This window comes from Hemitrygon akajei, chromosome 21 (assembly GCF_048418815.1).
Source record: "Hemitrygon akajei chromosome 21, sHemAka1.3, whole genome shotgun sequence".
Taxonomy (NCBI): domain Eukaryota; kingdom Metazoa; phylum Chordata; class Chondrichthyes; order Myliobatiformes; family Dasyatidae; genus Hemitrygon; species Hemitrygon akajei.
In genome coordinates this window covers 50,149,779-50,171,392 of record NC_133144.1, presented here as the reverse complement: position 1 = coordinate 50,171,392, position 21,614 = coordinate 50,149,779, and the positions used below count along the sequence as shown (strand labels likewise).

At 44.0% G+C, this 21,614-nt stretch overlaps 1 protein-coding gene across 1 annotated transcript in view; it reads left to right on the top strand.

The window, feature by feature from the left end:
* The window catches only part of spock2 (SPARC (osteonectin), cwcv and kazal like domains proteoglycan 2), a 107,497-nt gene extending 88,352 nt beyond the window's left edge, over positions 1-19,145 (top strand). The window contains exons 6-10 of the mRNA XM_073025373.1: positions 557-667; positions 2,475-2,693; positions 6,120-6,182; positions 13,206-13,343; positions 14,716-19,145. Of these exons, the coding sequence (XP_072881474.1) occupies positions 557-667; positions 2,475-2,693; positions 6,120-6,182; positions 13,206-13,343; positions 14,716-14,861 (677 nt within the window). The 3' untranslated portion in view covers positions 14,862-19,145. The remainder of the gene's footprint in view (positions 1-556; positions 668-2,474; positions 2,694-6,119; positions 6,183-13,205; positions 13,344-14,715) is intronic.
* Positions 19,146-21,614: the final 2,469 nt, after the last annotated feature.

Here is a 21,614-nt window from a genome sequence, read left to right as displayed (position 1 = left end):
CTGTCCGACAAAACAGCCAAAGATATGTTCAGTGTTTGTTGCAAGATCTTCCTGCTTCTGAGATCGTTGATTAGGTCAAGCTGACTATCAGACAGGCAGCCAATTGGTCTGCTTTGTGCCCTCACCAGTTTTAAGGTCAGTTTTATTTGTCACATGTACATCGAAATGTGTCATTTGTGTCGAGGATGTGCTGGAGGTAGCCCGCAAGTGTTGCTATGCTTCCAGCACCAGCGTAGGCTGCCCACAACTTGCTAACCCTAACGCTTTGGGAAGTGGGAGGAAACCAGAACACCCAGAGGAAGCCCACGTGGTCACAGGAGGATCATACAGACAGTGTCAGGAATTGATCTCAGAGCTAGCACTGTAAGACATTGCCTAACGGCCACACTACTATGGCACACAGTTGCCCAGCTTTGTCCTCAAATTCCTCCCAGAGATCCTTTCTTACCACCCACCATGTCTCCAATCAATGGACAAGGGTTACATTGTCCCCAGTCCAAAGTCCAGCGTCACCAAAACCCAAATGTTCACATCAACTTTCTGTCTCTCCATCTAGCTGGATGCACAGGGCAGGACCTCGCAGATCTTGGCGACCGACTCAGGGACTGGTTCCAACTGCTGCATGAAAACGCCAAACAGAACAGCTCAGGCAGGAACACGGATGGTGGTAAGATTCTGAGCAGATATTAATCAACACCAAGGGTCTGCTACTGATAGAACAAGGCATCAAATGGCACATTGCACAAAGCTCTGAAGGAACTCAGCAGGTCAGGCAGCGTCAGTCGAAGGAAATGACAGTCAGTATTTCAGTTTGAGACATCAGTTGCCCATTTTCCTCAATTGATGTTGCCTGAATCTTTGAGTCCCTTCAGCTTTTTGAATGTTGCTCCGGAATCCAGCAACTGCAGTCTCTTGTGAATCAGACTGCACATTCCTCCAATATACCAACGAAACATACCAAGGCATACTAGACCAGATTTCTATGTAATAGTCACAGAGCTGAGACCACTACAGGCTTGGAGATGACTCATTGGTTAGCACTCTTGCATTTTAATCATAGATTCTTGATTCAGATCCTGCTCCAAAGTCAAGGTGGATGCTCCTGCTTTGTTGGAGAAACGATCTTGTGGACAAAATGTTAAGTGATTTCTGCACTGTACAAGACATCAGCACACACTTCTGGACATTATTGATCTCTCAAATTATTGCTTAAATAATTAAAAGGAATCTTTCTCTCTCTCTCTCTCTCTCTCTCCTCTCTCTCTCTCTCTCTCTCTCTCTCTCCTCTCTCTCTCTCTCTCTCTCTCTCTCTCTCTCTCCCTCTCCCTCTCCCCCCTCTCTCTCTCCCTCTCTCCCTTCCTCCTCTCCCTCCCTCTCTCTCTCTCTCTCTCTCTCTCTCTCTCTCTCTCTCTCTCTCTCAAAAAATCATTATACCACTATGTAAATGGGTTTCAAATAAAAGCTGAATAAAAGTATGTATGGTATTAAAAGAAGTAACATCCAATAGTCCAGCAAATCTACTGGTCTGACACTACTGAAGTCCAATAGGTACCAGGGTATTGGAGTTTTACTTGTCATATTATCCAGGGAGTTGCTCTGAACCATTGTAGTAGTGTTTTTGATGTTGCACAATCAAGTACTCGATTGGCTGTACATTATGTACAATGTACATTAGATTGTAGGTAATGTGCATTTCTTACAATTAAGGAACGTACAGAGCTGTTTCTGTTTGTGAAAGTCATTGTATTAATACAAATCTTTCCATACTGATAAATACAAGAGATTTTGCAAATGCTAGAAATCTTGGACAATGCACAGAAAATGCTGCAGGAACTCAGCAAGATAGGAAGCATCAATGGAAATGGAGACTGGGTTGACATTTCTGGCAGAGACACTTGATCAGGCCCTCAATGCTGAGTGTTAACTTCACTCTATAAATACCACCTGACTTGCTGAGTTCCTCCAGAATTGTGTGTGTGTGTGTGTATTGCTTTTGTCACTGATATTTATCTGTGGTTGGCCAGGGACATGCAATGCCAGTCTTGGCAGAGCACTGGTGGACTGGTCCACTCACCAACTGTCTCAGTCCAACACAGACAGATTGCAGGAGGAAATCAGAAGGTCGGGCAGCATCTATGGAAACGAGCAAAGAATTGACATTTTGGGCTGAGGCCCTCCGTTGGGATGGAAAGGAAAGAGGAAGAAGCCAGAACAAGAAGGGGGTGGGGGGGGGGGGGGGGGAAGGGAAGGAGTACATGCTGAAAGCTGACAGGTGAAGCCAGGTGGGTGGGGGTTGATGAAGATATTGGGGCCAGTGCAAATCCTGAGAACCAGAGTAGAAGTTCCCTCTCTTTTCAGAAGACGATCCCAATCAAAAAATAACACTCTGGATGCCGTCAAGTTAACTTTATTGTTCTAACTAACTCTTGCTCTCTTTTTCTGTTGATTGTAATCTCTGCTCCTTGTTTCCAAAGTGGTGGATAAGAACTTGGTGGCCAGCTGCAGGGATTCGATTGGCTGGATGTTTTCCAAGCTGGATACGAACGTGGACATGTTCTTGGATGAGACAGAGCTTGCAGCGATCAACCTGGATAAATATGAAGTCTGCGTGAGACCGTTCTTCAACTCCTGTGACACCTACCGGGATGGGCAGGTTTCCATGGCCGAGTGGTGTTTCTGCTTCTGGAGAGAAAGTACGTTGCACGCAGTGATACTGGCTGTAGGCATCTGTGGATCATCTGCTCTCTGTGGTGATGAAAGTGCAGACGTTTTTAAAAAGTTTGTATGTTCTTCCCGTGACCACATTTGTTTCCTCCGCGTGCTCTGGTTTCCTCCCACATTCCAGTGATGTAGAGGTTAATTGGTCACATGGATGTAGCCTCATTGGCCTGGAAAAATCTGTTACTGTGCTGAATCTCTAAAATATATGGCCATATTCTGTGCTCTGAATAGCGTGAGCATCTGTAGACAGTCCATTACTTAACGAGTGACTTTTCCTGTGTCATCAAGCTGGGAGCATTTGTGACTGACGTTAGTATGCATAATTTTCTCTACTGTGAAAACAAGGTTAACATACATTTATGGTTCTTTCTGCTCATATGTGGGCAACTATTTGTCGGTCGTCTTACTTCAGTACCTGTCAAATTCTGCACTGTGGCACTGTGGCCCAAGCATCCTTATTAATACACCACCTCCCTTCAACATTCGAGAAGATCTGCAGATGCTGGAAACCCAAAGCAACACACACATAATGAGGAACTCAGCAGGTCAGGCAACATCTATGGAAAAAAGTAAACAGTTGACTTTCCGTGCCAAGATCCTTCCCAATAATCAAATTTTCATTAAACAACTTTTCAATCTCTTTTCTTTCCATAACCTGATATCTTCAAGATATTAGTCTTGGGACAGGACCTCACTGGAAGATCAGCATTTATTGCCCATCCGTACTTGCCTTTCGAAGATGGTGATGATCTTCAATCTTGGACGAAGGACTCTTACTGCTGAAGGTGCTCCACGGTGCTACGCACTCGGGTTCCTGGAGTTACTCCACTTGTCTTAAAAAAGATTAGCTTTATTTGTCACATGCACATTGAGACATTGGAAAATTCACTGAAATGTGCTGTGTTGCGTCAATGACCAACGTAGCCCAAGTATTGTACTTCTGGTTAACATGCTTCAGAATGATGTGTAACTGGGAGAAATATCTCTTTCTTAGAATCTATTGCTTAATCATAGTTACCTGGAATAAATTGCTGATTGATATTTATTTTCATTTATTTTGGAGCCAAGAAGCCGTAATTATAACATATGTCCCAATATATATCTGGCCGCATTAACTTGGGCTCCTTTACTGGTTGCTACAGAAATACTGAATCCAATTTGTCCTAACTGTACCCTAACTTCCACCAACCCATTCATCTGCTGCTCCTTCAACTCCTTTCTTGCATGGGCTCTCAAGCAGAAGATTTGAAATTCCCACTGATGTGTTGCGATCTCTCCACGCCCTCATCTCTCCTGATCCCATAGCATCATCCAGCATGGACACAAGCCTTCCAATCCACGCCAACCCTCCTGAGCCCATTCACCCTAATCCCATTTTGGTTCTTCATTGAGCTCTACTACTGATCTGCACGTTTGAGGAAATTTGCAATGGAGAATTAACCCTCCAATCCATGTGAATTTTGATGTGGAAGCTGCAGGAGCAAATGCATGGAGCCACAGGGAGAGTGTGTAAACTCCACACAGACAGCAGCAGGGGTCAGGGTTGAACCCAGGTCACTGGAGCTGCAAAGCAAGCGGTTCCCCTAACTGTGCTACTGTGCCAGTCCGCTGCAGTCTCCCACAAAACTGCACACCTTTGGCTTCTCAGCATTCCTCCACCTCTGACTTCTTGAACATCTCCACACAACTGTGATCTGCTGTCACCGTGTCTGTCCTTGTACCAGAAGTTAGCTTTATTTGTCACATGAACATTGAAACATACAGTGAAATGCATCCTTTGTATCAATGACCAATGCAGTACGAGGATGTGCTGGGGCAACCTGCAAGTACCACTTCCAGTGCCCATATAGCATGCCCACAATTTTCTAAGCCTAAGCTGTAGGTCTTTGGAATGTGAGAGGAAATCAGGGCACCTGGAGGAAACCCACCTGGTCACAGGGAGAACGTACAAACTCCTTACAGGTAGTAGTGGGAATTGAACCTAGGTTACTGGTGCTGTAAAGTGTTAAGCTAACCGCTCCAATACCATTCCCTCACCACGCTTGTGCATATGAAAAGAAACTCGACTTCCATTTCTATTCTCTGATTTCCTGCCTGTGGTCATCAAACTTTACAACTCCTCCCTTGGAGTGTCAGACACCCTGAGCTAATAGACTGGTCCTGGATTAATTTCCACTTGGCGTAATTTACTTATTATTATTTAATTATTTATGGTTTTTATATTGCTATATTTCTACCTATTCTTGGTTGGTGCGATTGTAACAAAACCCAATTTCCCTCGGGATCAATAAAGTATGTCTGTCTGTCTGTCTGTCTATTGCTGATACTGCTTTCAACTACCAAGCCCTTAATCTGTTGAATTTATTCTACTCTCCCCCCTTCTGAAGGTCTGCCAAACCATTTAGCAACAGCTCCTTAGAACAATACAGCACAGTACAGGCCCTTCAGCCCATAATAAATGAAAGGTTTACCGTATGGGGAACGGCTGGCAGCTCTTGGGCTGTATTCCCTGGAGTTCAGGAGAATGAGGGGAGATCTTATAGAAACATTCCAAATGTTAAAAGGCCTCAACAGATTAGATATGGCAAAGTTATTTCCCATGGTAGAGGAGTCTAGGACAAGAGGGCACGACTTCAGGATTGAAGGACATCCATTTAGAACAGAGATGCGGAGAAATTACTTTAGTCAGAGGGTGGTAAATCTTTCGAATTTGTTGCCATGAGCGGCTGTGGAGGCCAAGTCATTGGGTGCGTTTAAGGCAGAGATAGATAGGTTTTTGATTAGCCAGGGCATCAAAGGGTATGGGGAGAAAGCAGGGGAGTGGGGATGACTGGAAGAATTGGAATGGCGGAGTAGACTCAGTGGGCCAATTGGCCTACTTCTGCTTCTATATCTTATGGTATTATGGTCTTAATATTGTGCTGCCCCCTTTTGCCTACTCAAAGGTCAATCTAAACCTCCCCTCCCACATAGCCCTCCATTTTTCTTTCATGCGTTTATCTAAGAATCTCTGAAATGTCCCTAATGTACCTGCATCTACCACCACCTTGGCAGAGCTTTCCACGTGCCCTTCACAACCTGTGAAAAAAACAACATCTGACACCCCCTAAATATACTTTCCCCCAATTACCTTAAGGTTATGCCCCATCTTTTTAGCCATTTCCACCCTGGAGAAACGTCTCTGCCTGTCCACTCTATCCGTGCTTCTCATCATCTTGTACACCTTTGTCAAATCACCTTACAGAACTGAATTGCAGAGGTGAAGTTTAATATGGGATCAGGGACAAACATGTACCCCTAAACTGTGACCCAGCATTTGGTTGCCTACCCCCCTGTTGTCTGATAGTGTTGTTATAAATGCGAGCTGCAGTTGAACTTTCTCTTTTGTGTCTTTGCAGAGCCCCCCTGCCTGGTTGAGCTGGAAAAGATCCAACTGCAAGAGGCAGCACAGAAGGTGCCTGGTGAGTCTCAGCTGGAAGCTGTAAGTTTCCTCACACCCTTGGGGATTCTGTAGCTAGCAGCCTGCAGAATTGGAATCACTGCCAAATGAACCCTTCTGTGCAAACAGCAACTGCAGCAGTCCCTGTCTGATTGTTAGAAAATCAGGAGTGACAATGTAGCAATCTTTTTGATGGACACGTAAGCATTAGGTAAATAATCCAGTGATGTGGATCCATCAATGTAAATGCGGTTAATTAAATAATTTTCAGGGAATGTGATATCATTAATATTAACAAGTGTGAAATGATGTGTGACACAGTGGTACAGCTGGAGGAACTGTTATCTCGGAGCTTTAGGTTCATTCCTAACCTCCGGGGTGGTCTGTGAGGAGTTTGCACTTCTCCCTGTGACTGATATTCTGGAGACTCTGGAAACCCAGAGTCTCTCACACACACACACACACACACACACACACACACACACACACACACACACACACACACACACACACACACACACACACACACACACACACACACACACACACACACACACACACACACACACACACCTACCTACCTGCAGGAACTCTGCTGGTCAGGCGGCATCTATAGAGAAGAAAAATCAGCAGATGTTTTGTGCTGAAACCCTTCATCAGGTCCCGACGAGGGATCTCGACCCAAAACATCGACTTTCTATTCCTCCCCATAGATGGTGCCTGCCTTGCACCATTCTGTGTGTGTTACTCTCTGTGACTGTGTGGGATTCCTCTGGGTTTCCAAGTTTCTTCCCACATCCCAATTTTGGACCACATATCTCAGAAAGGGTGTGAGGTCATTGGAGAGAGTCCAGAGGAGGATGATGCTGGGAATGAAGGGGTTAACATGAGGAGTGTTTGGCAGCTTTGGGCCTGTTCTCACTGAAATTTAGAAGAATGCATGGCGATCTCATTGAAGCCTACTGAATGCTGATAGGGTGGATGTGGAGAGGATGTTTCCTATGGTGGGGGTATCCAGAACTAGAGGACGCAGCCTCAAAATTGAGGGGCGACCTTTTAGAACAGAAGTAAGGAGGTATTTTTTAGCCAGAGAGTGGTGAATCTGTAGAAGGCTGAGGTGGAGGTCAAGTCCATGGGTATATTTAAGGCAGAAGTTGATTGTTTCCTGAGCGGTCAGCGCATCAAAAGATATGGCGAGAAGGCAGGTGTATGTGGTTGAATGGGATCTGGGATCAACCATGATGGAATGGTGGAGCAGACTCAATAGGCCAAATGGCCTAATTCTGCTCCTTAGTTTTATTGGCATGTAGATTGACAGGTTAATTGACCAGTAGTGTGTCGGAGAGCAGTAAAATCTTGAAGGGGCAGTAGTTGGTGGGAATTTGGGGAGAATAAAAGTAGGGGGTTAGTGAAATGGTTACTGGGTGATCAGTGTGGACTTCCTGGGCTGAAAGGTCAGGTTTAGTGATGTATGAACTCTCTGAAGTCTACTCAAGTGCTGTATAAAACCAGCCCAAGCTTGGAGAATCAAGAACCAGGACATTCAGCCTCAGAATATGGAGGATGCCATTTAAAACAAAGATCAGGCTCCTCTTCAAGGTAATGAGTTCATGTCTACATGAGATAATATCTCAATTGCTACAATAGTACTAGACTGGGTTATGTGATCAGATATCTGGAGTGGGACTTGAACCTACAATATCACATGAGGTTCAGAGTTAGAAAGAAGCTATTCAGATGAATGTGTTTGGACTATTCCTCCCAGCCTGCTCCACCTTGCCTGTCAACATTTTCTACTGGGCCTTTCTCCCTCACGTACAGATGTAAATTCCCGTTATAAGAATCACATAAAACACAGTAGGTCCTTGATTAGTAAGGACGTCGAAGGGAATGGGGAGAAGATAGGAGAATGGTGATGAGAGGGAAAATAAATTAGCTATGATCAAATGCTGGAGAAGGCTAGAGGGGTCAACTGGCCTAATTCTGCTCCTATGTCATACGGTCTAAAATAACTTTGCCAAAAATCATTCCTATACCCCAATGAAATGATGACCATTCTTACCAGAAACACAAATAAAATTATGTTAACAATTATATAATTCATTGCTAAATATATTCATAAGTATCATACAAATTATACAATAATTATTAATATCCACTTAGCTGCCACTTTGCTCGGTACAGGAGATACCTAATAAATGCTCGTGGTCTTAATGTGCTGTATTCCATCCACTTCAATGCATGACGTGTTGTATGTTCAGAGATGCTCTTCTGCACATCACCTTTATAATACATGGTTATTTGAGTTACTGCTGCCTTCATTTCAGCTTGAACCAGTCTACTCTTTTGCCTCTGACCTCTTTCATTAACAAGGCTTAGAGAACTGGATATTTTTTGGGTTTTTTGCACCATTCTCAGTAAACTCTAGACCCTGTTGTGTGTGAACATTTTTTAGAAAATCAGCTGTTTCTGAATTACTCAAACCACCCCGTCTGTCACGCAAGATCATTCCACAGTGAGAGTCACCTGGATCACATTTCTTCCTCAATGTGATGTTGGTCTGAACAACTGAACCTCTTGAACATGCCTGCATGATTTTATGCACTAGATTGCTGCGACATGATTGATTGAAACATAGAAAACCTACAGCACAATACAGGCCCTTCGGCCCACATAGCTGTGCTGAACATGTCCTTACCTTAGAAATGACCTAGGGTTACCCATAGCCCTCTATTTTTCTAAGCTCCATGTACCTGTCCAGGAGTTTCTTAAAAGACCCTATCGTATCCGCCTCCACCGCCGCCGCCAACAGCCCATTCCATGTACTCACCACTCTGCGTAAAAACTTAACCTCTGTACCTGCTTCCAAGCACCTTAAAACTGTGCCCTCTCGTGTTAGCCATTTCAGCCCTGGGAAAAAGCCTCTGACTATCCACACAATCAATGCCTCTCATCATCTTATACACCTCTATGAGAGGTATTGGTTGATTAGACATTTGCATTAACAAGCAGGTGTACAGGTGTATCTAATAAAGTGGCTACTCAGAGTATTGTACAGTAATAAGCGTCATTAAGTATATGTTTGAGATATGTAAGGTACATGATTGGAAAATTATATAGGTCAGTATTCGAGAGATTGGCCAACTTTGTTGAATTTTGAAGTATCTGTTCTCAAGTCCTCTTAGATTACCTTGCCCTCTCTCTCATTGTTGCCTGGCAAAAGTGTGGACTTCTTGAGCCACAGTTGTTATAGTCCACTTCATTTGCTGAACCCACAGGCCTTGTGGAAAAGAATGTTTCCTGCTCTGTATCTGGCCCTTGGATACTGTGTGAAATACTCCAACATGTGCTTCTCTCTTGAAACTTTTACCACATCGCTTTGGGAGGGTATCGGCTGCTGGCCAGCTGAGACATCTAAATCAGAATCGGTATCAGGATTAACTTCACTAACATATGTCATGAAATTTGTTGTTTTGCAACAGCAGTACATTGCAATACATAAATTATACTATAAATTATAATAAGAAATACATAAAAAAAGATAAATAAGCAGTGCAAAAACAGGGCAAAATAGTGAGGAAGTGTTCATAGGTTCATTGTCTGTTCAGAAGCCTGACGGAGGAGGGAAGGTACCTGTTCCTGAAATGTTGAATGTGTTTCTTCAGGCTCCTGTACCTCCTCTCTGATGGTAGTAATGAGAAGAGAGTATGTGGGAACCATAATGATGGATGTCACCTTTTAGAGGCATTGCCTTTTGAAGATGTCCTTGATCTTGGGGAGGCTAGTGCCTGTGATGAAACTGGCTGAGTTTACAACCTTCTGCATCTTTTTTTTAACCGATCCTGTGCAGTGGCCCCTCCATGTCAGAGACTGGTGCAAGCCTCCATGGTACATCTGTAGAAATTTGCTAGAGTATCTGACATAACAAACCTCCTCAGACTCATAATGAAATGCAGTCACTGGCATGCCCTCTTCATAATTGCATCAATATGTTGGGCTCGGGATAGGTCTTCAGATTTGACACCCAAGAACCTATCTAGTTGAAATTTGTGTGAGTGAGGGGTGGGGGAGGTAATATTCAATTGTGCACCTGTGTGTACCTCACACAACTGGACATAGACCTGCTCTGAATAGAATGACGCTCAAGGCAGTGTTCAAGGCTCTTCCATTGTTCTTCCACCTTATGCAACGACACCCAGCTCAGGACTTCGATTTGTAAAATACTTTCATCATCATGGTTTGCAAAAGCAAATCACACTGTGGGCTGATTGGCAGATAAGTGCTGGTTAATGATTAGGCAGCCATTTGGATAACTAGTTGTTTGCAGTTTGAGAAGGTCTAAGCTAGAACAAATTGAGAGGTAGATTAGACTCTTTCTGCAATTTATCTTGGCTGCACTTACGCAAATACAAAGAAACACATATAGACCCAGATGAGTTATGACAGTTTGTTTAGTGGAGTTGTCTGATAATTCACCCCCCCCCCCCCCCCCACAAGTTCACTTTTGTACATTTACAGGCTGTGGCATTACTACCAACACTGGCATTTATTGGCATTCCTTCCTCCTCAGACACTCTCAGCTTCAAATGAGGGTCGAATGTCTGGATGTTGACCCAGTTTGATGAAGATAGATAGATAGATAGATAGATAGATAGATAGATACTTTATTCATCCCCATGGGGAAATTCAACTTTTTTCCAATGTCCCATACACTTGTTGTAGCAAAACTAATTACATACAATACTTAACTCAGTAAAAAAAAATATGATATGCATCTAAATCACCATCTCAAAAAGCATTAATAATAGCTTTAAAAAGTTCTTAAGTCCTGGCGGTAGAATTGTAAAGCCTAATGGCATTGGGGAGTATTGACCTCTTCATCCTGTCTGAGGAGCATTGCATCGATAGTAACCTGTCGCTGAAACTGCTTCTCTGTCTCTGGATGGTGCTATGTAGAGGATGTTCAGAGTTATCCATAATTGACCGTAGCCTACTCAGCGCCCTTCGCTCAGCTACCGATGTTAAACTCTCCAGTACTTTGCCCACGACAGAGCCCGCCTTCCTTACCAGCTTATTAAGACGTGAGGCGTCCCTCTTCTTAATGCTTCCTCCCCAACACGCCACCACAAAGAAGAGGGCGCTCTCCACAACTGACCTATAGAACATCTTCAGCATCTCACTACAGACATTGAATGATGCCAACCTTCTTAGGAAGTACATTCGACTCTGTGCCTTCCTGCACAAGGCATCTGTGTTGGCAGTCCAGTCTAGCTTCTCGTCTAACTGTACTCCCAGATACTTGTAGGTCTTAACCTGCTCCACACATTCTCCATTAATGATCACTGGCTCCATATGAGGCCTAGATCTCCTAAAGTCCACCACCATCTCCTTGGTCTTGGTGATATTGAGACGCAGGTAGTTTGAGTAACAATGTAACATACCGTAGATTCCGGACTACAGAGCGCACCTGATTAAAAGCCGCTGGCTCTAATTTTAGAAATAAAATCAATTTTTTACTTGTAAAGGCCGCACCGGATTTTAGGCCGCACCGGATTTTCGGCCGCAGGTGTCCCACGTTGTAATATGAGATATTTACACAGAAAGATATTACACGTGAGGATTTTTTAACTTTTAATTAAATCCATATGGTAACAAAAACAAATACATATTGCAAATGCTTTTTTTCGAACCGTGCCCGTAAGGCGGCTACTTTTAAATATACGTTGCATATACTTCTTTACTGAACAACATTCCAATATCTCCTAACGACTGGTAAAAAATATATATACTGCAGCCTACCAGGAAAAGTTATTGATCGCCTTTAACTTAAAAGCAGCGTTTTGGCTCCGCCGCTCCCCCCCTCCTTTCCGTTTATCGCAAACTGGTATCCCACAAGACGCGGTGAAACCGGGTGTGACGTCATAGCATCCCGCGATGTAGTACAGAAAACAAATATAGTTAAAACTCTTCTAACTTTAACTAGAAAATGAATTACTAAGCGAAAATATTATAAACTAAATAACTGCCATAAAGGCAGCACAATGCTTTTCTTCAAGTGTTTTCCATGTTGATGAGGGTGAGTACAAATGACTGATTTACAATAATTTAATTGTGAAAGTGCGCTTGATTTATCGTACAATTTCATTGGACCTCTGTGAACTACTCATCAATTTTATTGGTCTACTGTTACGAGGCAAAATGTTTACGAGGCGGCATGAAAAAAAATAATGCATTAGCCGCACCGTATTAAAGGCCGCAAAGTTCAAAGCAGTTCAAAATGTGGGAAAAAAGTAGCGGCTTAAAATCCGGAATCTACGGTAGTTTGAAGGAACAATGTATTTCCAAGGCAGGATAATATGCACTCGTTGCATCCCCATGGTTCTGAGACCTTGATCTTCTCAGAGAGAGGTCACATCTTATTATCGCAAAGTTGCATATGGGAGCTTGCTGTGCACAATTTTGCTGTTGCTTTTCCTACACTGCACAAGGAGTTGCATCTTGGAAACTGCTTCACTGGCGATGAAAAGTTTTGGGATGTCCATAGGTCCTTGAGGAGAAGACAGAAGCACATGCCTTCTCCTCCAAAGGTTTCCTGACCAAGTTCTGCCCAGTCTACACGACTAATTCCATACTCAAATTTACCATGAAAGTATGTATATGTCACTTCATTTTCTTGCGGGTATTTAGAGGAAAATAAAGACAAACAAACTATACATAAACGAAGACTGACAAACAACCAATGTGCAAAAGAAGATAAATAGTACAAATTTTAAAAATACTGAGAACATAACTTATAGTGCCCTTGAAAGTGAGCCTGTAGGTTGTGGAATCAGAGTTGTGAGATTGTCCATGCTGGTCCAGGATAGGCTGATGGTTGGAACTGTTCCTAGTGGTGTGGGACCTCCTGTCTGCTGGTGGTAGTGAGAAGAGGGCATGGCCTAGACGATGAGGGTACTTGATGCTGCTTTCTTGTGGCAGTACTTTGTGATGGGGAGGGCTTTCCCTGTGATGGACTGAGCTGTATCCACCATTTTCTCCTCCACAGGTACTTACATTCCAAGCTGTGATCAGGATGGATACTACAGGAAGCTGCAGTGTAACACCTACTTTGGCGAGTGCTGGTGCGTCGATCACCAAGGCAGTGAGGTGGCAGGAAGCCGTGTGAAAGGAAACCCTGACTGCGGTAATTACCAGCATCTTGTGCAGTTCTGAAGATTACCTTTATTTGTCCCACAAACATTGAAACCTACCGTGAAATGCAACGCACACAAAATGCTGGAGGAACTCAGCAGGTCAGACAGTATCTACAGTAAGAAATAAATAGCCAGTGTTTTGGGCCAAGACCCTTCATAAGTCCTGATTATTTTTGATGAAAGATGCATTGGTTTTGGATAAGCATTTAGGGGGAGCTCGCTTAGCCATAGGAAGAACGTGCAAACTTCACACAGACAGCACTGGAGCTCAGAACTAGACCCAAGTCACTGCAGCTGTCAGTGGGGAGTTTGCATGCTCACGCTAAGACCGGGCGAGGTAACTCTCAATCCCTCAGTTTCCTCCCACATCCCAACGATGGCTGGGTTGGTAGGTAAATTAGCCACTCTGTAAATTACCCCTGTGTGAAGTTTGAGTGCTGGGAGATTTAGAGAGTGGGTGAGGAGTGTTAATGGGGATGGCTGAAAGTGAATATATTAGAGGGAATTAAATGGGAGTATGGGACCGATAGGCCGATGGAAGTTGCCAGAGCCACCCCATATGCAGATATTGTAAATACCAAACATCTTAAAGATCTTAAGGTAAGATTTAGCTTTATTTATCACATGTGCATTGAAACATACAGAGGAATGCATCTTCTTTGCCAACAACCTGCACAGTCCGAGGATATGCTGGAGAGCAGCCTGCAAGTGGCACCAGCACAGAGTGCTCACAACGTACTAACCCTTACTAATCTGTCACCTTTGGAATATGGGAGAAAACCAGAGCACCCGGAGGAAACCTACACGGTCACAGGCAGAAGGGTAAACCCCATGGCGCGATTTGAACCCCGTTTGCCAGCGCGGTAAAGCATTATGCTAATCACTACAGTACCAGGCTACCCCTGAAGTCCGAAATAAAACAAAAAATACCAGAATGACTTTGACTCAGATTTCTTTCCCAATGGGTGTTAGGCAACCAGGTGAGAACAGGCTGCATGTTTTGTGGCCACTATCACTAGCATTGGCTTTTTATTCCAGAATTATTTAATTGTTTCACATAGAGACTGGTGGGTGCACCACTGTCAGCGACGGTGGTGGAGGCAGATACAATCGGGACTTTTAAGAGACTCTTGGATAGGTACACAGAGCTTAGAAAAACAGACAGCTATGCGGTAGGGAAATTCTAGGCAGCTTCTAGAGTAGGTTACATGGTCAGTGAACATTGTGGGCCGAAGGGCCTGTAATGTGCTGTAGGTTTCTATGTTTCTGAGTTTCCCAGCTGCTGCAGTTGGACCTGAACTCGTTTCTCCGCAGCGTTGGCACACGGTGACTGAACCTGATTCTCTGCCTGTTCTTTTGCAGATGACGTGATAAGTTTCTCGGGAGACTTTGGCAGCGGAGTTGGATGGGAGGACGAGGAGGAGAAGGAAGCCGAGGAGAACGCTGAAGAAACGGAGGAGGAGGAGGGTGAAGTTGGGGAGGCTGACGATGATGGCTACATTTGGTAGAAAAGCAACAGCTACTGCTAGCCCTCCCAGCCGTTCAACACATATTCCTCACTCTTCATACTTTGACTGATAATTATCTCATCCACTGTCCCACAGTGTACATGATCACCAGTGACATCCCTGGCACCAGTGAGTACATCATTGACACTATTAACTGCACTATTTCATGTGACTGATTTATCACAGTAATATCAAGAAAAGCACGAGACCATCAGTGAGTGACCCTACTCACCACAGTAGAGTTGCCAACCACAGCCCAAAGCATGAGTAGGGAGGGGGTTGAATGAGGGACTCTGCTGTGGGAAATACGATCAAAGTATTGTAATAGTGAGATCGGGAAAATACAGACAAAATGCTGGAGGAACTCAGCAGGTCAGGCAGCATCTGTGGAAAAGAATAAACAGTTGATGTTTGGGCTGGCACTCTTCATCAGGTCTGAAACATGTTGCCCGAGCGTCAACTGTTTATTCATCTCCACAAATGCTGCCTGACCTGTTGAGTTCCTCCAGTGTTGCGTGTGTGTGTATGTGTGTGGCTCTGGATTTCCAGCATCTGCAGAATCTCTTGTGTGTTCGAGATAAGGAACAGCTGTCTCATTATGAAGTAGCAATAGCTGAGCGTACAGTGAACTATTTGCCCCTCGTGTCCCTTGCTAGTTGCTCCTCACATTGACATTCCCCCCCCCCCCCCACCCCAGCAGGCTGTCTCTCACCTCACTTTACACTGGAAGTTGCTTTATGAGGTTTTATTAATGTTTGTAAATTCCCGGTTCAGGCCGTGTAGCATTGCTAAAAGTTGTACACCTGTGGCGGAGAGAGGAAGCAGCTACAGGGTGTCTACACCCCCCCAGCCCCAGGGAAATTTACAACCACCAAAGGCTGGGGAAAAGCAGCAATCACAGCACATTGAGGTGAAAATTTGACCTTGGCCATGAGTGCTATACAGATGTGTCAGTGGTACAGGTTAATGGCAGGGACACCGTCAACGTAACTAGCCTGTTTGGCATAAGCAGTCAAAAAAACGATTGCTGCCACGCGTGAAGAATGTAGGGATGGCAGGAGGGATGGCAAGACTAGTCCTGGGAGCCTTGGCATGAGGGTTGAGTCTTGGGTTTTGAAGCTGGCATCTGGTCCAATGGTAGGTGCCACCCAGTGATAATGCATTCAGCATAGGGCAGGATGACTGGGCAGGCACCTTTAATGCTTTGTTTTGGGAATGGCTCGATTTTCTCTCTAGAAGCAATTTGAGACCAACTAAAGCATCGGAAAGGTTTGACTCAAAAGTAAATTCCAAAGTGAAACATTATCCTCAGCAGAACACGGAGTGTGTTGACAAACTCACAGTTCAATGTCAGTCATTCGTGCTGGAAGGCTAGGCAGTATGGATGTACACAAGTATTGAAGAGCGCTGCAGTTGTTGGTACTGTGTTAGTGAAATGTTTTATTGGTGCTTGTGCCCAGTGTTAAATTGAGCTTCACACACAATCTACCTACTTCTTCTCCATACATCCCTTTGAAAAGACTACCAGCAAAAATCATGCACGGTTGGATGGTAACAATGACTGTCTAATTCAATAGGTACATAAAAAGAGGACATACTCTCATCTCTGTCTGTCTGTCTCTCTCTCTCTCTCTCTCTCTCTCTCTCTCTCTCTCTCTCTCTCTCTCTCTCTCTCTCTCTCTGTCTCTCTCTCTCTCTCTCTCTCTCTCTCTCTCTCTCTCTCTCACACACACACACACACACACACAACTTTGCATACATGTGTACTCATAATCTTAAAATTACACACTTAAATGTACTTTCACAGACATTCTCATGTGCATGCACACAATGCACCCATGTACACACACATTCTTATCTGTATCTAGTTGCTTGCAAGCTATTTCTCCGCAAGTGTTAACTGATGGATAACAGAGGGCTGTTACTCAAGACCAATGTAAAGGGGAAAACTCCTGAGCTGCAGGTAAGACTCTGGCAAGTAAAATGGCCCCGTTCCTGCTCCTCCATTCATCTGGATGTCCTTTGTGAATTGCAAAGTCTTTTGTTGTTAGTTGCAGTAGAGTTCCTTGGGATGTGCTGACACTCACACACACAGTGACTGAACCAAAACAGTATAGAAACTGCCCGATCTTGCGGGATTGTTTATTTCACCCAGCACAGGTACACTGGGTGAAATACTGATAACACAAAGACTAGGATGATCACCATGAGCCACTCAAGAGGAAGTTTTACAGTGAGTTGGAGGAATGGAAGATGTGGGGCCATGGGTTCATAGGATTCTGTTGGAAAGATAAGCAATAAATCCTTAATTATCTTAATGCCAACCTTTCTGTATGCTGAAATTGTAAACATACACTGACACACAAAAGCGACCCCCCTGTATGCTGATCTGACCCCTCCCTCTCATATTTTGCACCCCCCCCCACTCATATCCACAATCCACATGTGTTGACCTCCACCCTCACAGGCTTTTGTGCTGATTCTTAAGTTCACGCTGGCCCACACAGTGACCTGCATATACTAACCGACCCTTAACCTGACCTCCCAAATCACCGGCCTTCACCTAAACAAATTGCAGATGCTCGGGGTACATGGGGGGGGGGGGAGCTCCAGCCTCCAGAAACCGACTTTAATTGGGTTTGTCATGTGCACGGTCGCAAGGGGGTCCTGAAAGTTTCCCTCTCCCTTTGGACCATGGTGTAAGTTGCCTGATGGTCCCCGGTTAAACTTTACTCCCAATTTCATTGGAGACAAGTCAGGAGCAGCTTTTCATGTTTGGCTCAGTGAAGATTGCCTGTTTTACGGTCTCTTTCAGACGTAAAGGTTCCCTCAGCTGTTTTCCACTGCTGGCCTCCCAAATGTCTGAAAGTGTAAATTCACAAAAATACCATCAAACACGGTGCAACAGTACTCTTTCATCGGTATGGATTGTTACTGAGTCAGAGGAGTTGAAAGCAAGATCATTCTGGTCACAACTTAAGTTGCTATCTCTTTGTTATCCAAGCACTTTTCCTGAAAAATGATTGGGTGAGTTGTGCGTTTGCTTGGGCTGACCAGTTTAAATTGACCAACACTGTTCCTCCACCTTCCGCTAACATTTGCTTTATATTCATGTGATTTGTAGCACAGAGCACTGACAGCCGCGCACCTGGCCTGCTGAAACCATCCTCTCAACCGTAGCATTCTCAACAGCCTCCAATTAATTAACTATCTCCATTTTTATACTTCACTTCTCCATGTGGGTGTGACAACTTTTGCGTTGTGTGTGCGTGTGATGTGACTATGGGTCCTGTGTAGTTCAAATTCATAAGTGCAAGTCATTTGAAGATCGGGTATTTTAGAGTGGTGTGATATTATTCACCACTATGGATTAGTGGTTCTCTCAAAGCTGTAGAATTGAGTACAGAGAGTACTAAGTACATTTAGTGTCGTGTTTAGAGATATTAGCACTGATTGAGATATGGGGAGGAACTAAAGAGCTTCTTAAGGTTTGGGGAGAAAATGGATCAACGGTTAAGAATGGGGGAATGGGTCCATAACAGAATAATCATACCTGGACTTAATCTTAAGGAACAAATGCCTATGTTCTTGCTTCAGATTTTATTGTGTTCTTTGTATATAAAGGGAAAGGTGAACACTTAAGATATGGCTAAACATTAGGGTTTAGTTCTCTTTCTGGTACAAAAATCCATTTTAATATTAACACAACTGAAAAGGCAAACACAGCAGAGTCTACATCCACATGCAACTGTTGTCTGTCGATCAATGGTTAAAGGAAGTTACTGCAAAAAAATGTTGACAGTAACGTTACGATTGCATGCCTGACTTTCAAAGGAGCAAATGTGCAATACATCTCCGCTGAAACTGTATGACCAACGTGTAGCACAATGTAGAGGGTGCAATGTCATGTCAAGGAGTAGTTCGAAGTAGAGTGCAGCCCCACTCCTGCACAGTATAGAGATATTTAGGGAATGTGGGTTGGGGGGAGGAGCGGGTGGAGGGGTCAGAGGAACACCCTACACTAATGTCACAATATGGTTGTGAGGAGTTCTCTCTGACTCCCTTGTGTGGACCATTGAGATAATCCATAATGCTCTAATAATCTGTATGTAGATCAATCTCAGTCTCATATTTCATTCACTGGATAGATTAATGTATGCCTTGAGGTTCATGGGATTTACCCAGAATGTATAAATCTTGTTGTACTGAATGTTAACTGCTTGGAGATGTCTTATTCTCAATATTTACATTGTATTTGATAATAAAATAACCCATTTATCCGAAGACTGGTGTTGTTATTGGGCATGTTTAACATAAAGTTTTATTACACCTCACTAAGTCTTCCTGGTTGGTCCTCCCCTCTTGTTTGTAAATATGGGGATGCCATGTCTAAGTTTTTCAAAGTTGATTGGCTGGTATTTAAACCTATTCTGTCTATTGTTCCTCTAAAATTCAGATTATGTTTACCAGACAGGCTGTTACACCAACCTATTTATTGTGATTAGAATTTATTAAACACTGGGATATTCCTAAGAAAAAATAGAGAAATTTGGTAGTTTTTCTAATTGAACAGCATTTAATTCATATAATGGCTACAGGCCATTTCCTTTTAAATACTGTACCTGCTGGTATTTTAGTCCATACAAGGTTTCTTGTTTTCACTTAAAATCAACACAACCTATTCCTTTCTCCTACAAACTTGAAGATATCAGTGCTACTCAGCTCAACCACACCACGTGGGACGGAATTCCACACTCCAATGATACTTCACCTATCTATTGGAATTAACATTAACCATCCCATGTATCTTTATCAATGAACTACCTTCCATCATAAGGACAGAAGTGGGGATGGTCACTTGTGATTACATAATGTTCAATGCCATTGCAATTTCTCTGCAAATGATATAGGCCATGCCTGCAAATAGCAAGCCCTCGACAACATTCAGACACTAACAGATATATGACTCCAGACAGGAACCATCTCCAACCATCAACCCTTGGGAATAAGTGTCCGTGCCTGGAGATAATATTGGCATGACACTTCACTTGACTATTGGTATAAATACTGTACAAACAAGCTGGATGAACTCAGCAGGTCAGGCAGCATCCATTGAAATGGGCAGTCAATGTTTTGGGCTGAGACCCTTCGTCAGGACTGAAGAAGGAGGGGGCGGGGCCCTATAAAGAAGGTGGGGGGAGGGTGGAAGGTGCCAGGTGAAAAAACAATCAGAGGAAAGATCAAGGGGTGGGGGAGGGGATAGGCAGGAGAGGTGAAGAAGGAATGTAAGGGTAAAGTAATATGGGTAGTAGAAGAAGGCAGAATCACAGGAGAGGTGATAGGCAGCTAGAAGAGGAGGCAGAGTGAAAGTGGGATGGGGAAGGGAGAGGGAGGGAATTACCGGAAGTTGGAGAATTCGATGTTCATACCAAGGGGCTGGAGACTACCCAAATATGTCCATACATGGCCTCCTCTACTGCCATGATGAGGCCAAACTCAGGTTGCAGGAGCAACACCTCATATACCGTCTGGGTAGTCTCCAGCCCCTTGGTATGAACATTGAATTCTCCAACTTCCGGTAATTCCCTCCCTCTCCCTTCCCCCATCCTACTTTCACTCTGTCTCCTCTTCTAGCTGCCTATCATCTCTCTCATGATTCTGCCTTCTTCTACTACCCATAGTGCTTTCCCCTTACATTCCTTCTTCACCTCTCTTGCCTATCCCCACCCTGCTTCCCCTCCCCCACCCCTTGATCTTTCCTCTGATTGGTTTTTCATCTGGCACCTTCCACCCTCCCCCCCCACCTTTATAGAGCCCCTACCCCCTCCTTCTTCAGTCCTGACGAAGGGTCTCGGCCCGAAACGTTGACTGCTCGTTTCAACAGATGCTGCCCGACCTGCTGAGTTCATCCAGCTTGTTTGTACGTGTTGATTTGACCACAACATCTGCAGTGTACTTTGTGTTTGGTATAAATACTGTAGCTGCCAGAGCAGGTATCACACTACAAGTGACTCACCTCCTGATACCCCAAGGACTTCATAATATCTGCAATGTACAAGTTAGGAAACTGCAGGAATACGCTCCACTCAAACTAGATGGTCAGAAAGGCCTGTTTCACTGCAGGGGTGCTCTATGACTCATTTCAAAAATAAAAATTTATTCATAAAACAATATATTCAAAAGAATAAACACAGAGCAAAATATTAACGTCAACTGTACTTTTTCCCCATAGATGCTACCAGGCCTGCTGAGTTCCTCCAGCATTTTGTGTGTAGTGTTTTGACTTCCAGCATCTGCAGATTTTCTCTGTGATTTTACATTCATAACCATGCATTCAATAATTAACTTTTAAATAAAAAACCCATTGCTGCTCAGATGGCCCCCTGGGGTGACACACCATTTTGGTGCTTGAGGGGCTTCCCCACCCTACTCAATCCCTCCACATGTGGTAGCAGAAGGTGCCTAGATTGTGGTCTTTCCCCACAGAATACTTGCAGTGGCTGCATCAAACATCCCTCAGCATGTACTCCTGTCTATAGAAAGACATCCGGATGGGAGCAACATCTGGGCGCACATTTTCTAGGGATTTGTGCATCTTAACCCCATCAGAGTCATTCCATCTTGAGCCCTCAGATGAAATGGAAGACTGCCAAGGTGGCAAGATGGGGCTGTGCCACACTTGCAGTAAATATAGCAGCCCTGAGAACACATTAAACCTAATAACCAAGCTCCTCCCAGGAACAGGCGTTGCGT